Consider the following 16,322-nt stretch of genomic DNA (forward strand, 5'->3'; position numbering starts at 1 on the left):
CCCCTTTTGTTCTCTGGGTGAACTTGCAGGCTTTGTTGTGAGATCCTGGTCTCCATACCATCACTGCTGAGCCATCCAGCTCCCCATCAACACACACACAGATACACATAAACATTCAAATAGCCGCTCACACTGTCAGCATCTCTCTCTGTTTCACACACAAACACACATGCAATGAAATACCCTTTCTCTTCTGATTAATGGCAGAACTGGGGAGTGTGCCAGGAGAGGAGAGGAGAGGAGAGGAGAGGAGAGGAGAGGAGAGGAGAGGAGAGGAGAGGAGAGGAGAGGCTGATGCAGCTGTGATTTTGTAGTCGGCCTGTGAACCCCCTTGCTGCCCCCTCTCCATCTCCTCTGTGGCTCCTCCAGGGACACAGGCCTTGGCCAGGCCCCAGGAACCAGGGAGTCAGGACCAGGCTAAGAGGGAGAAAAGGGGGAACAACAGAGAGGAAGAAAGATATCACAAAAGAAAGAGAAAAACAGAGCTGACCCAATATGCAAGTATTGTCAGACTGAACCTACACAACGAGAGTACACAAGATGTTCTTCAAAAGTTTTTGAAAATAGCACAAAGAATAATATTTCCAAAAATACTTATCAAGGTCGATCAAGGTTTTATTTTCGTACTTGGTGATATTGCTGCCATTTGGTATTCGTCATTTTGTTATGTCCTTACTTGGCTGCACACAGTCAGAGAACTACATTATGCTTACAATATGTAAAACAATGCATTTCACTCTTTAAACTTTGAGAATATCGAAGCTAAAGCTAAGTATTAATCATTCATGAATAGATAATAAATCATGAAATCAGACTGGGACACTGCTTCTTGTCTGTAGCTAGGTGATAAACCAGTGTCCAGGCTGTGGTTTCAAAAGATACTCTGGTTGTCTGTTAACAGAAATGTAAAAAAAATTCTTATTTTATGAAGCATTTTGTTCAGAAAGCTGTATAATCTGTTGCACAGTCCCTTAGCTTCCCACAGTTTTGCTTCATGCTGCTTCTCTTCCGACGTAGCCCGCATGTTTGTCTCTGAACTCAGGCTTTCTGTTTTGTTTTTGTTTGTTTTTTACCTCAAATATTTATAAGAATTTTTGTTCAATTCTCTAAACTCTGGCAAACAATGTTTTCTGCAGGACCCACAATCCAACCCCTGATTAGTGGAAGGAAATGGATGGGTGGATGGATGTTAGAAGTGAATTGACACATGTGCACACATAAAATGATGTTAATAGATGCTGTTGAAATTTTTCTGACAAAACCATAGATAGGATGAATGAATCACAGGCTGCACGGGCACACTGATCTCTCAAATGCACAAAATGTTGTCCATAAGTTCTTGTAAGATATTCTACGAACAGGTAATGAGAATGCGTTGAGTTTTTGTCTAAGTGTAGTTAATTGCACAATATTTTGGCAAAAAAGAATTTTGTTTGAGCGCACAGTAGCAGCTGGTTTCTCTAGCAATGCCCAAGGATTAAATAAGTTCAAATGTATTTAAAATACAGTGAACACAGCATGATGGTTTGTGGCTCTTTATGAAGTCTGTCACCTAAAGATGATGAATGACAAAGGTAACAGATTTAGATGGGTGACAAATTAAAGAAAAAAGTGTCTAAAAAGTTGTTTAACTGGGTTGAGATCAGCACGTGAACCCAAATATTATGAGTTTGGTCACAAGTTCAGGATTTTCTATTAGTTTGCTTCCTGTCTATACAAATAAACAAGCATTCAAACCCCTTTCTGCACAGATTGAGTGATTAACACTCTAAACTCAGTCAAGATCCTAACACACATAGTAAATTGCTACATTCTTTATATTCATACCCAGAACACTGTAAACGAATGGGGTTGAAAAATAAATGCAATTTTTCTGTGATTGTCTCCACCATCTGTTGAGGATAAAAAGAGAAATGGCAAGCGGCTGGATAAACACTTTCCCTTGGCTAGCTTGTTTCATTTTAGTAATCTTGTCATAAATACTTGTAATAAATCTAGTATTAATAAGCAGAGTGGAAAGTTTCTGTGTAACAGTGAAGATGGTGTAATTTGTCACGGTCTGGCTAGGTGTCTGCAGAAGGCACATCCTTTTAATTTGAGATGAGCTTATCAGCTTCACACTAAGTCTTACGCATTAACCTACGGCTTTCCTGGCATCCAGACTCAAACATGCAGGAGGTCCAGGTCTGCCTGTGTGTGTTTGAACCCAAAGTGTATTCAGCTAGAACCTACTGCCCTTCAGTCCGGGGATAGTGTGTATTTCAGGTCTAGTCCTTCTCTCCTTTTCCCCACTACTCACTGTTTTATGAGCTGTATGCTGCGGTGCAGTGACCTCCCTCTCACCCCGGTGCCACCCAGCCGGTGCAGGTTTCAGGCACATATGGCTCCTGCCAAAACCCCAATGCGCCACATCTGCAATCCATAAACACCAGCCATTCTCAGTCTCCTACTCCCTCGCCCACACTGCCTCAGACTCTCACACTCCTCCATTCCCCTCTCTCTGTCTTTCTCACTCACCCACCAGTATTTTATTTTAATTTCCAAATTCTATGCATCCTCCCTTCTTTTTTTTTTTTAAACATTCTTTTTACTGCTTCCTGCTTCTACTTCTGCTGAGCATCAACTTGCTCTTCCCTTATCTTTGATTCACTCCCTGCTCCCTTTTTTTCTCCTGCCGTTTCCACAACCAATGGAAAAATTTCTCACCCATTATATCTTCAGGGAAAGCCAACTGAGTGTGGTGGCAGTGAACTGGGAACCACAACACATTCCTGAGCCAAACAGCACTAAGTCACCAGTATTCACGTCCTCTGACGATAGTGTGTGCCAAACACACACTTCACTTATGGGCTGGAGTCATTTTTACCACGTCGCTGTTGGTCCCCAAGCAGCTAAATGTTTATCTGTTTCAAATTGATAGTGTCAAGAAAAAAAAAAGAAAAAAATGTGGAGTGCACATCTAAATTCAATTAATTTTTTTTTTGTATAAGTTACCCAAGGGTATTCTCTATCATAGGCACACTGAAATGCCCCTGGGGTAGCCTGTATCGGCCAGTAAAGCATACTCCTCTCCTCAGTCATAACAGGACATGTTCAACACATTACACTTGCTGTGCTTTCACTATAATGTTTTTAAAAAAATAGAATAAAAGCAAGAAATAAACTGAGTTTTGCCACAAAACTATCCAGAGCTACTAACTAGCCCCCCCATAGGCAGTGGAGACATTAATCTTTTTCAATTCTTTTATAGTTTTTCTTCCACTTTTTCCACTGTAATCAAATTTAAAAAAAAAAATGACAAAGTGAACTTCAAGTCCCCTCCTTTTCTTGGATCATGTTCTCCTCTCCATCCCAAAGTCTTTACCTTCCGATTTCCCAGACATATTGGCATTCCTCTGTGGTACAGTCCCAACTTGGGGGATGAATCATGTTGCTGCAGGCATGCAGGGCTCCGTTTTTATGATAAATATTGCAAGTTGTAAATCAGCGATTTTTTAAGCAAGTACAATTTGGGGCAGAAAAGGATGCAAAACTGTGGAGCATGTCATTTTTAGTTTCAAAACAACATGGATGTCAAGATCTGTGTGTGCGTGTGTGTGTTGAATGAATTTGTGAAGGCTATAGGTCAGGGCGAGACCACCATGAAGGAAGAGCCTAGTGTGTGTGTGTGTGTGTGTGTATATGACTGCTGCTAGGAAGTGAAAGATTAGCAGTCCTTAGTTAATTTTTAATTAATTTAATTAAGCCTGTACTTAATAAGATAATTTATTTAATGTTAGGCACTCCGCTTGTGGGGATTATGGTGTGTAGAAACAGTTGCTTGGAAAACAATCATATTTAAAGGTTTTATTTGCTTTCTGATCTGCACAGTGATGTAATGTTGGCACTACCAGCGGAAATAGACTAGTCCTGTATTTTATGCTGTTGTCTTTCTGAAGGGAGTGATTTATTACTTCATAACCTTTTTTTATTCCAGTGAGGCAGGTTTCTGATAAAAGATATAAAGCTGAGAGCTATTATTTGTCTAAATCTCAAGTCATTTATTCATGCATTAAGAAATTGTAGGGGTTTTTTTTTTTGTTTGTTTTAAGCTCAACCTGGGAGTTTTCTTTTCATGATTAGTTCCTCAAATATCGCATCATCTATATAATTATTTTGTCCTTATTTTTAGATTTTAATGTGTCTGCAGGCAATTAGCCACACATGCAAGACTTCAAAGAGTTGGCAGTGTAATGAACTTGATACATGACTGAATGTTAGAATTATTACAAGTTGTTGTAGGAACAGCTTTCAGATTTGTTTAATCATTAAGTACTAAACACAAACTGCATTCATTTAGCAGCAGAAGTCAATCAATTTCTTTACCCTTTCAAGGACATTAATACTTAACCATGACTGCCATCTTGTGGCCAAAACAAACTCAGCTGCAAGTTAAAGCCTTTGAAATCAAACGGGATATGGTGGAAAAACAATCCGAACATTTGCATTGAACTTGTTTTATTAAATACATATTACTTTGGAAAAGTGTCATGCAATCAGTGCATATCCTGTTTCTCTTGCACAGCTCTTCTACTATTCCATGTCCAAGTCATCCATGTCCACAGTGACCTCTTTCTTGAACCAAGGTAAAGGTGAAGGCACGTATGGGTCATATGTCCAGCGAGGATACACCCTTTTGTACAGATTCATCAGGACAGTGTCCTGAGAGCGCAGCTGATTATCAAATACACACTTCATGTGACCATGTGTTCCTGTAAAAATTAAATAATGTAGTGAGAACTCACAGGAGATGACAGTAATTGCTGAAAGACGTAGCAGACATTGAGCCAATGTGTTGTATTTGTAAACTTTCCCACCTAAAGCCTCCTTGATGTGGCCTCTCCGACCCCATTTCGTCCGCAGCTCTACTGGTTTGAACCATGTGATGTCATCTATCGCAGAAACAAAAGGTAGATTAACCTTACACAGATGTCACATATTACTGACACAAAGACAAGACCTACTCTTACCCCTGTTAAAGAACATGTAACGAACAACTGCCGAGCGTCTATTAATTTTGAACGGGTGTCCACTCAGTACGATCCTCTTCAGCACAACACGCTGAGGGTCACAACTGAGCAGACTGCCTGTAGCCACCAAGTCCTGGACGCCTGCAAAGACACAGTAAGAGCACAAGCTCAAATGCCAGTGCTGAACTTGCTTAAGAGAATAATTAAATAAACTGACAACATCACAGACGGTCAAAAGTTTAAACTGAGGGCAGCCAGTCCACTAATAGAATCTACTTATATCAAAGTACAAACAGGGCTTGTCATCTCACCATCACTCCTTTGCTTGTAAAGGAGCACTCCTGCTGGAGGGAAGGTGATGGGAGCGTACACAGACACCACAGTGGGGGTATCTGGTTTGAGGAAGCGCTCCATCTTGTGCTTGTCAGCTGGAAAATAATAGAGTACGGCACTTATTAATGCAGCTCTCAGGTCTCTTGCTGCATTTAACAATTTGTTTTGTCGTGAGATTACGGTTGAATTAGGGATGTGTTTAGGAGTACAATTGCTTGAATTGTAGATCTTCTACCTGACGTGTGCTGGGAAAAAATGGGAGAGGCACGGAATCTCCGAAATCCACAGTGAAACACGAGCTCCTCTTTAGATTTGATGGGCTCAGTGTTGCTGGGGTGTCTCCGTACCAAGACATGCATCACTGACATCTGTTCAGAGGAAAAAACAATAAGCCCAGGAAGGTCTGCAGCAACAATACCATGCAGTCTGTGCTGCTGTGTCTACATTAAAGGATTTTGGATGGCAATACCTTCTGCTCGTGAGGTAAGAGAGACACTAACACCAGAGGTTTGCCAGACTGAACACTCTCCATTACAGAAAAAGGCACATCAATGATGTGCAGCGTGACATACCAGCCATCCTGAAATATGAAAAGCAGCACTGTCAAGAGAAGCCAAAACAGAAAAGAGAAATGAGTATCTCCAGATAAATTCAGTTCCTCCTCTTTTACCATGGCTCCCTCCTCCTCAGCTGCATCCTCTGCCAGGATGCGGCGCCGAGTGCGCTCAAAGCACTGGAACTGGAAGATGCGTGCATAGTCAAGAGGCAAATTCTCCATGGGGTCCCAGGGTGAGGAACGAAAACTTTTGAGACCCCTATAGCGCTGAAACCTGGGGGTTAAAAAAAAAAAACTTTAACTGGATGTGACACATGTCAGCAACATGTTAAGCATTATGCATTATTAGCAGTTGTAAAACCACAAAGTAAACATTAGGAATGATCTTTTTCAGTGTGATTTATCTTACTACATACAACATCACTGACCTGATTCTAGCAGGAGTGTCAAGGGGCGTGTCCACCTCATCAGGAAACAAGTCATGGGATCGGGCCTCTCTGTAGCGTTTAAGGCCTTCTTCTTCAGCTGCTTCATCCATGTGTTCATCATACCGCTGATCAGCTCCAGCTCTCTCAATAGAGCACACTTCTTCTTCCTCCTCTTCTTCTTCTTCCTCTTCTGATGCACAGCAGGAACCAGGCTCCTAAGCAGGGAAGGATTTGGCAAACATCAGACTTAAGTCATTTCTGGGGCCTCATTTATAGACACTGGGTCCGCACAAAACAGAGGCTGAAAGTGGCGTACATCACTTCCTGTGCAAAGGTTGTGATTTATTAAAAACAAAAAAAACAAAGACGAGAGAATGTGCACACCTGTATGCAAACTCTGAACCTTGCGCTCAAACATTTTGGAAACAGAGGAAACTGGCAGCACAGCCGGTGAGGTGGTGAATTTAAGCCACATTAATCTTGTGCATTTAACCATTCATATCAGACTTGTAGACCCTCGTTTTAGACACTCATTTAAGAGTTACAGCACAGTAGCTTCATACGTAAATCTTTGAATTATATAGCAAAGGCACTTATTGGTACATTAATTGTGACAAGGTGTGTAGTAATTAGTGTAATTCTTGAGTAAACATAAATATTGCAGTGACACTCATGTGTAAGGCTTCCCAATGTATGCGCTGACACTGATTGAAGATTATGCCAATGGCAGGACCAGGATGGAGAGTTTTTGGAGAGCACAAAAGATTTCCTGGCCCATTATGATGCCTGGCTAAAATACCGATTTAGATTCCCTAGAGCAGTGCTCTTAGATCTAAGTGCTGAACTGGGCCCAGTGTTAGATCAACCAACCCGCCAGAGCCGTGCAATCCCAGTGCATCTGCAGCTGACCACTATCGGGTTTTTGGCAACTGGCTCTTTCCTGCGTGAATTAGCCAAAAGGTAGGCTGATATATGTCAGGATAAGATAAAAAATTCTATCCTGAAGTCTGGAATATATCGCTGTCATCCCTGAGCGCAATAATGCCAGCCGTTTTGGCATTTGGCAACATCAAAAGGCAAGTTGCAGCAACGTCCGATTTCCCAGATGTAATCGGTGTGATTGACTGAACCCACATTGCTTTAAGAGCTTTAAGTGACAAATTTGCCCATGTGAACTTTAAGAATGTAGCGTATGTTCAATCACTGTACAAATTATTTGTAATTAAAACATGGTTCTGACAAATTTAGTGGCACAGTGGCCTGGGTTACCACATGACTCATTCATGCTGACCCACAGCAGTGTAGGGGATAGACTGCAGGTAGGTTTTGCGCTTGATGGCTGGCTCCTTGTTAAGTAAATACACAGTGTACTAATTAAATTAAAACCTGATTCAAAATTATGTTAGTATAATTTGAAGGTGGCATTGGCTACCCCTTGCAGCCCTGGCTCCTCACTCCATTTGCAAACCCACAGAGCACAGAGGAGGAAGGGCAAATGTGGCCCATGCTCATGCGAGTAGTGTTGTGGAGCAAGCCATTGGCCTCCTCAAAAAACGGCGGAGGTGTTTGGAGGCATCGGGGGCAGATTGCTTTACCATCCCAAAAAAGGTGTGCAGAATAATGATGGCATGTAGTGTCCTGCACAATGTCGCACTGAGGAATGCCATTTCTCTTCCACCTGGCCTCCCTCCCTCTCACCATGAAGACCCTGAAGCAATAAAGCATGGTCCCCCCTCCGACGAAGAGTTTCAACCGGGAACAAGGCTAGGTACAGCTAATTTACTGAAACGTGCAATCATCAATAGCACTGGAACAATTTTAACAAGTCAGCATTTGGTATGAGCTCATTTATTCTTCATCATAACCTGAACCCCATTAGACTACCTTTCTGGCAGCCTTCTTCAGGAACTGATCTCCAGGCTTCTTGAAGGATATTCTACACTACTGTACAAATTTACACCATAACATTAAAAAAAAAAACATACACATTATGATCATAGGTGCAGTCTGGAAAATTTTAACTAAAGACACCTTAATTATATTATAACTACATATAACGAATACACAGAGTGGCAATAAACAAACTTTGCTTTGAGAGAGCCTTTACAGTGGATGTGAAAAGGAGCCCCAAGACTTAAACCTATCAAAATGCTTTCTTTGCATCCATTTAAAAACAGTATTTTGCAAAGGATGTAGCGTAAGGATAAGCAGGGCATACTCTCTTCCTAACATCTTGAAATTCAACTTCCGCTTGCAATACATTTGTAAAAGGAAATAAATCATCAAAACAAAATAACATGCTTCACAGTCGTCGCACAACTGGCAAATTACAAGAGAAGCCAGACACATGAGCGGAAAGCACTCAGCATGGGGTTGATTCACAACGTCTCCGACATCCTAGCCACAATAATAATAATCATTATCATTTGAAGTGCCCCTTCACCTATTGTTACCCTCTCAGAAATACCTATTCCTGTGTGCTAACTTCGACATCAAATGCATGCTAATAACAATTACAGATCCTAGGGAACCCGTTGTATAAAGAGAGTTTCCCCAAATTCTTTTTAAGCAGAGCTGGAAATAAATAAATGGTCAACGCCTCTCTTCTTCCAGACAGGAACTTCTTTTCACAAGACAGGAAGACAGGAGGCTTCTCTCGGGACTGCTGCTCCAAACACTATTGTTGAAGTGTGGTAAGCAGCCTGGCACTACAGGCCAAAGACAGACACTGAGAAAACAAACAGTGTTTCTCAGTAGCAAGGTGCACTGACCGTGGGTCACGTATGCTCGCTTCAGCACCGGAACCACATTCGCTTCATGACTTCTGTACAGATTACTGTCCTCATCATCTGCCAGATAAATTACAACGCTATTATCCGTTGCACTGTTGCTATAACAACGACATGCAAATGGACAAACCAAACCTAAAAATGCATTCAGGGTGAACTTGTGAAAAACTACAGAGAGAAATATTTAAAATAATTTAAGAAGCAAATCATTGATGAAAATGACAATTTAATGTTTGAAAACTTGCAAACGATTTGGTCATCACATCATGTCATGTTTTAGCTTAGAAAGATGACTGCCTGAGTACCTGAGAGTTATGCTCTTCATCCTCTCGATCCATAGTTTCATCCATTATGTCGTCATCAGCATCGTCATCATCACTTCTTTCTTCATCTACATCACCATTCTCCTCCTCATTTTCATCAATGATCCATGTTGCCTGGTAGTCTGACGTTCCCTTAGGGACCTTCATCATACGTTTGTTTTTCCTGGTTTCTAAAAAGAAAAAAGAAAAATGAAAGAAAGATTGTGTTTTTTTTTTTTCTAACATTTGTGCGGACATACATTATGCTACGTGGGCCTTCATTAAGTTGCATAATGGTCAGATCAAGTCTTTGTTTATATAATATCTTACATGTGCTCATGACATCAGCCCATGAGGACCAAGAACACACATCACCTGGACAGTTTCTTCCCCACAGCTGTCAGCTTGCTGAACAGTGCCCCAACTCCCCATTCAACATTCCCAACATTGTCTGTCTTTTGTTCACTGACAATTATTGGCAACTGACACGAATATAAAGCCAATTGAAAAAGCAGTAAATTAGGTGTAAACCCTCAATAACTATGAAAGCATTTCAAGATTGTTGATCTGCTCTAACAGCATTGTTATATTACAAAATCGCATCCATATGTTATCTGTGCAGTGATATCGGTTCAGTTTACATGTACTTTGATTTCCCAGTTATAACAAGTTGCTGTGAACAAACAAACGAACGTGTGACTTGAAACTGTGTGAAAATGTCAACTGCCTGAGACTCAAGAGCCCTCCAATATGCCACTATGTGTATATTCTGTTTCTGCACCTTCAGCTTCCAGCAGTTCTTCTTCTGTCGGCCATGTCTGCTCTCCATCCATGGGGTCCACCTCCGCCTCTGTCTGCAGACTCTCTCTGCTGGATGGGTCAGCTTTCATGAGCACCCGCACTGGAGACGCATGTCCATCTCCATCCTATGGTATACAAGGATTACAGGGTGAAAGCGGATAACACTGGCTGTATTTCGAAAAATATACAAAACCAAAAGCAGTTTAAAAATGTAGTTTTTGTTTTTCGTTTGTTTTTTCTTTTTTCTTTCTTTGTATTTTTTCTGATCCCAGCCCACCAGGTCTCTTTCTATGTTATTTTCACATATGTTCGGGAGACTCGTGAACCATCTGACATTTTTTTTCTGCAGTTGCTGTTCATTCAAACAGGGAGATTTTCTGCTGCAGGATTCTCACATCTGGGAATACAAAGAAAAGGCTGCAAATTTGTGTCTTTAGCACTGAGGAGGACAAGTCTGATGTAAAAATTACACTGCAGAAATTACTGTTTTCTTTACAAAAATGTCAAAAATGGCTGGTAAATTTCTTAAAGACCACTGCTGTATTTGTATCAATACCAGGACCTTCATTTATCAGTTGTTGTAGAATCTGTCCTAAATTCCATCCTACGAATGATATTTAGAAGTGTAATAATTACAAAATAAATTCTGATTTATCAAATGTGTGGAAGCCAGTCGTACACACATTAGTAAATTATTTAAATTCCACATATTCTAAATCCGTTCATGGGAATCTGCATTCAGAAACGCCTTCATTTCACCATATATATATAGACAACATGTCCCTTTAGAAGTCAAACAGAAATCGCCTGCGTCTCTCCTTGGAGTGATTCATTTCTGCCGCGCTTGAAGCCAACCAAACATCGCTGTTTAGTTCATTCATTCAAGTTCAGTTAACATTTATTTAAAAAATACATTTGAATCTCTCTTGCTAAAGTTTAAGTTCAGGAGATAAATATTTCTGAACCATCCTCTGAAACAACACACTGCGTGAAAAAGTTAAACAAAGGACAAATAAATGCTCCAGAAAGGAACTAGTGCAGTAAATGACTTTGTATCAAGGGGAGATCTCTAGTTTTTTTAAATGGGAGATATTAAGTAAATCATCCCATATCAAACTATAAAAAACAAAACTATAAAACAATTCAAGAAAATATATTAAAAAGCATTGCAGCACCCAAACAAGACATATCTGCAGCTGAAGAACAGAAACCAACTTTCACCTGGATGCTGTAATTTATCCTATAAAGCTCTTTAGTTAACCTCTGTTGGTTTTACATGTTTTGTAAAGATGAAGAAGTCTTGATTTGATGTGACTTAAACATTCAATCCCAGCGTCATTGCAGCACTAACCTTTGATCTGACCTTTAAGTTTTCAAGAGAAATAAATGTGTTTTGGTTGAGAGAAAAGACAAATTCAGCAATGCCGCTCACTAATGGTCAAAACTGGATATTCACTGGAATAGTGGTTAATATAACTTTGCAACACAGATCACAGCAGAACTTTAACAGGATCTCTTTCAGCATCTGATCAGAAATTATCTCAGCAATCAGATCAGCTGATTGTCTGGTGACGCTCAGAGCAGAGCACTAAGTTTGAAATATTATTTGAAAACAGATCAATGATGCTTTTTTTCCTCACCCGTCTTTCACAGGTGTCTTTTGTAAGTTTTAAAACCAATTAAGCCATTTTTCTTCTAAAAGATTACCAATTGAGTAATTATTATTTTGATAAAAGAATGCAGATACCTGCAAAAATAATAAAAATAACGGGCATTTGTGTTCCCAGATTTGGGACACCTCTAGAATATTTCAGGAGTCCAGTGAATGTGTGGAAAAATGTTGCTGCACTGTAAACTAGTCAGAAAGTGCACATGTCCCTTGTACATCACTAGCATCAACAAAACAGAAACTGTCAGCATTTCCTTACAGATCTTTTTATATAAAATTCTATTACCTAGCAATTTTTTCTGTGTATGCTTTACCAGTATTTTATGTTTTAAGTTTGCCAGCAAACTAGTTTTTACTAGTATACTGTACAAGTAAAATCAGTGTTCCTGGCACTGCAGTGTAGTCACACCATCTCCAATAACGATTAAATGAAGTAGTTATTTTCAGTCCCCCACAATTAATCAATCAATCAATAAATAAATAATAAAAATAAGAATAGGTACCTGCATTTCAATGTCTCCTTTGCCAGGTTTTGTTTGTCTTGCAGTAGTTAGGTTGAGGGGAAGAGGATCTGATGGGGCATCAATCTGACTAAGCTGAAAGTCTCCATGCCCACTGATGTGCACCAGTCTGTCAACCCGCAGAGGATGGCCACGGACATACCCAGAGACACAGAGGGTTCCTAGGCCAGTAGGCCCACTACCAGACCCCTCAGCAGGCCTGTTTGGTGTAAAACTGACATGCTGAGCTAAAAGATGGGAACGTCTGGAACGGAAACCCAGCTTTCTCTGTCTCTGAGAGCCCAGGTGTCTGAGAAGAAGAGTGACATCTTGTTCTGAATCCAGAGGGAAGAGACGAGCATCAGGGAAGCGGACCTCTGTGATCTTTGATAAAGTTCTTCTGGATTCAACCCTCTTCTTCACAGGAATGTCGGACACACCCTGACACACCAGGGCTACACAGAAGAAATTTAGAAGATGAGGATTTAGTATACAAAAATCTCTTACTAAATTCAAAATCTATGTGAATGGAGGAGTCACAGGAAGTATTCACCATGGCTGGGGAGGCCCTGGGCGAAGAGGCAAGACAGACAATGGTCTCCATAGCTGTCCCAACCTTCAGTGGAGTCCAGCACAAACACAAGGCTATCTGCAATCTTTGCCACATCCAGCAGGGAGTGCATGTCAGCTGATCAAAAAAACAATAATGGAAGCTTTACAATGGAGAAAAAAAAACGTTCATCTCACAGACACAACAGAAAAACAAAGGAAATCATAAATGCACAAATGAACATAAATACTAAATCCAGTAATTATAGGGACTGAGGCCTAATTCATATCGGTCAAGTCCACAACACTATTCATGCACACAATTTCCATATTTGTTTTTTTTTGTTTTTTCCTTTTATAACAACATTTATTCCAAAACCCCCAAACTTACCTGTGCTCTGATTTAGAAAGGTGAACCTTTGTTTAAAACGAGGCAAAATCAGTCCAAAACTGTCACCGACACCACTGACACATTGCTCTTGATGTACAATGCCTCCAGCACCCTCTCCACGTAGCAGTTTGGTAACAGCACCAGCATCAGCTCCAGCATGCAGGGACAACACAGCAACCAAATGAGGAGGGCCATCTCTGCTGCCTAGACGCCGCTTTTCTGTCAGGATCTACAACAGAAAGAGACATGTAATCTCTGCAACATCAATCGGAATTAAAGGGATTTTTTTTAAGGGACGTAGAACTTTACCATGTCTTTCTTATTTCTGCGTAGCTGGTTTGCTTTATGTCTTCTGTCCATCTTCTTTAGCTCCTTTCTCTGTCTTTTGGTAAGGGCTGTCACTGACACCCTCCCTTGAGACAGTGCAACACCAAGATGTATTACTTACTGTATTATTAAGATTGCCAAAGGAAGGAGCAAATATCTACTGCATGGAGGGGTAAATATACATATGTTTAAGAGCAAATTTTCAGAGGTTGATCTGAATATTTTAATTAAAAATTGTAAGGCTTGTGCTACATGAAATACAGAAGAATTCTACATAGTAGCCTAAGCAAAATCTCACATAACTCATTTAATTTTTATCCAATGCATTTTAGCAATGGATATAGTCTGTAACTGTGAGCATAAATAGTTAGGATGGCGAATCATATCTTTTCTTAAAATAGCCTTGTTTACTTTAAGTGGCGCTTTGATTAAAATGCTTTTTAAACGTCCACTTTCTAACTTTCATTGGAAAGATCACGATTCATATTAAACAATTTCTTAATCACTAAAAAATTTGGAAACGTTACTTTAAATAACAGCTTTACACAACAGATCCTCTTTTTCAAGCTTCCACGAGATTAGGCACGTGTTTCTAGAGGGAACAGCTGCAGGCTAGACAACTGCAGCACAACATCTTTATAACGGAACACGGCTTACCTTTGTTTTCTCTTTCAACTTCTCCTTTTGTCCGATGTTTGCCATGTTTGTGACCTTTATTTTTTTGCTTGTATATGCCGGGTCTGTGGCCCTGTTGTTTTTCCCCATTCGCAGCCATTTTCCCCACGTGGGAATGTCAGCTAATCTACTTCCGTAGCTTCTCTGACGTCACGACGGAGGCGGGTCTTCAGAGCCTCACAGGAAATATCTTCTTCAAAATACAAGCCTGACTGATGACTCAACTGCTTTGCATCTTATATACAATACAGGTCAAGTCTACACAAAGTAAAATGAGACTATGCATGTATGAGTTACATTAAATTGCATGTTTTCTTTTATACCACACAGAATGTAAATAAATCTGATCACAAATGGTACTGTATAATGAGGACACTTCGATATTAGCCACTATTAACTTGTGAGAATTATTAGTTCTTTATGAAATTTAATCTTTTTTATCTCCAGCAGCAATCCAAAGACTCGTCCTTTTCTAGTCTGGCTCTCAACTTCCCAGAAGAGAAAAACTTGTCTTTACGCAAGAAACCTTTTTTTTTTTTTTTCTTTGACTCTTTGGAGTTGGACTGCAGGCAAGCCAGTTTAACATCTGAACTCTTACTTCAGAGCTATGGCATTGTGATATCTGTAGGTTGTTATTAACATAGTCATGAGAGACGGGAAGCCACCATTAAAAAAATATGTTTCTTCATGTTTCCTGGATGGTAGCATATGTTCCACCTTCCAATATATTTACTCTTTACCAGACGCTAGCTGTTTAGCTATGCACTGATAACAAGCCTCGTGGTGTCTTTCCTCGTTAAATTAGTGGATCCTGTGCCAATAAATTCCAAAAAGAAGTTTAAAGTTTTTTTTGTTGTTGTTTGTTTTTTGAGCCCAGGGAACAGTTTTACTTAGGATCATCCAAAAAGAGCTCTGGTCAGGAGTGCTTTTTCTGGACTTTGACTTTTTTCTTTCCTATGGTTGAGTTTTAATTAGTCTTTGTTGATTAAGTGATAAACTTTCAGGAGAGTTCTTGAGGCAGTAAAATGATTACAGTCTGATTTTGAAAATTGAAGTCCTAATTGTGCCAGAAAATCAAACCACTCAATACTGTTTTATATCATTTGCACAGAAATATATGGATTCTCAGAATTTTGAAAAATTGTATTATGTAACATAGATGACGATATACAAATTCTTTGCAATTTTTTCAAATAAGAAATGCTATTCTTAGTTTGTTTACCAAGCTGCCTGCATAGTCTTTCACTGATTGTTGAACCTTGTCTCAAACTCCCATGCTTTCCTTCAGATGGATCTACCTCTCTTATATCTGACCAGTTACAGTAATGTTGTCAGATGTTCCCACTGCTGTAGCATTATGCATCCTGTTTATCTGTTTGTTTGTTTTTTATTTGCACTTTGAGTAAACCTTTTTCTGACATTAGCATGCTTCAAGGTGATGCATTTGACATGTTGCCTTTGTTCTATTCTCAAATTCTGTTTGTTAATTTTGCATGATGTCCTGACATTTCTGATAAACTATGTTGTTTTTGTTGAATGCTGTGTGATAACAATACAGAAACCAGGTGAAAAGTAATTGAAGAATGAGGGTATTCACTATGAAACTGATAGACTAAATGTGTTATATGACACATCCACTGAATACATAAATATACTCATTGGAGTTGTCTGTGTTTTATATTATCTTTTATGAGTTGATGCAATAGAGCCACTGCTTTATGGCATTAAATGTAAATTCTTCACATTTAAAACCATATACTGCCAAGTGCATCATCTGCACAAATCAGCAAGGATACAAACACTACAAATATTCTCTTGATAACTAATGCATATCTCTTATCAATTCATTCAGCTCCCTTTGGAACTTTTTGTATTCCTCATGGAAAGACCTGCCTCTTACTCTTAAAGTGTTTACACTCATTTGCTGGCTTTGCAGAAGGCTCAGGTATTGTTGTACAACTGAGTTCACCATGTGCCTATGAAATTAGGTTTT

The 16,322-nt window shown here is 39.7% G+C and overlaps 1 protein-coding gene across 1 annotated transcript; it reads right to left on the minus strand.

Annotated features, from left to right (window-relative positions):
- Positions 1-4,384: 4,384 nt before the first annotated feature.
- Positions 4,385-14,483, minus strand: tsr1 (TSR1 ribosome maturation factor). The gene is made up of 15 exons (XM_041995305.1): positions 14,312-14,483; positions 13,637-13,740; positions 13,328-13,556; positions 12,941-13,075; positions 12,391-12,842; positions 10,199-10,343; positions 9,421-9,608; positions 6,327-6,541; positions 6,013-6,172; positions 5,812-5,922; positions 5,578-5,710; positions 5,321-5,437; positions 5,010-5,150; positions 4,857-4,931; positions 4,385-4,751 (listed from the first exon to the last, which is right to left on the minus strand). The coding sequence occupies exons 1-15, from the start codon at positions 14,427-14,429 to the stop codon at positions 4,573-4,575; spliced, it is 2,502 nt and encodes an 833-aa protein (XP_041851239.1). The 5' UTR covers positions 14,430-14,483; the 3' UTR covers positions 4,385-4,572.
- Positions 14,484-16,322: the final 1,839 nt, after the last annotated feature.

Source organism: Melanotaenia boesemani, chromosome 9, assembly GCF_017639745.1.
Source record: "Melanotaenia boesemani isolate fMelBoe1 chromosome 9, fMelBoe1.pri, whole genome shotgun sequence".
NCBI lineage: Eukaryota > Metazoa > Chordata > Actinopteri > Atheriniformes > Melanotaeniidae > Melanotaenia > Melanotaenia boesemani.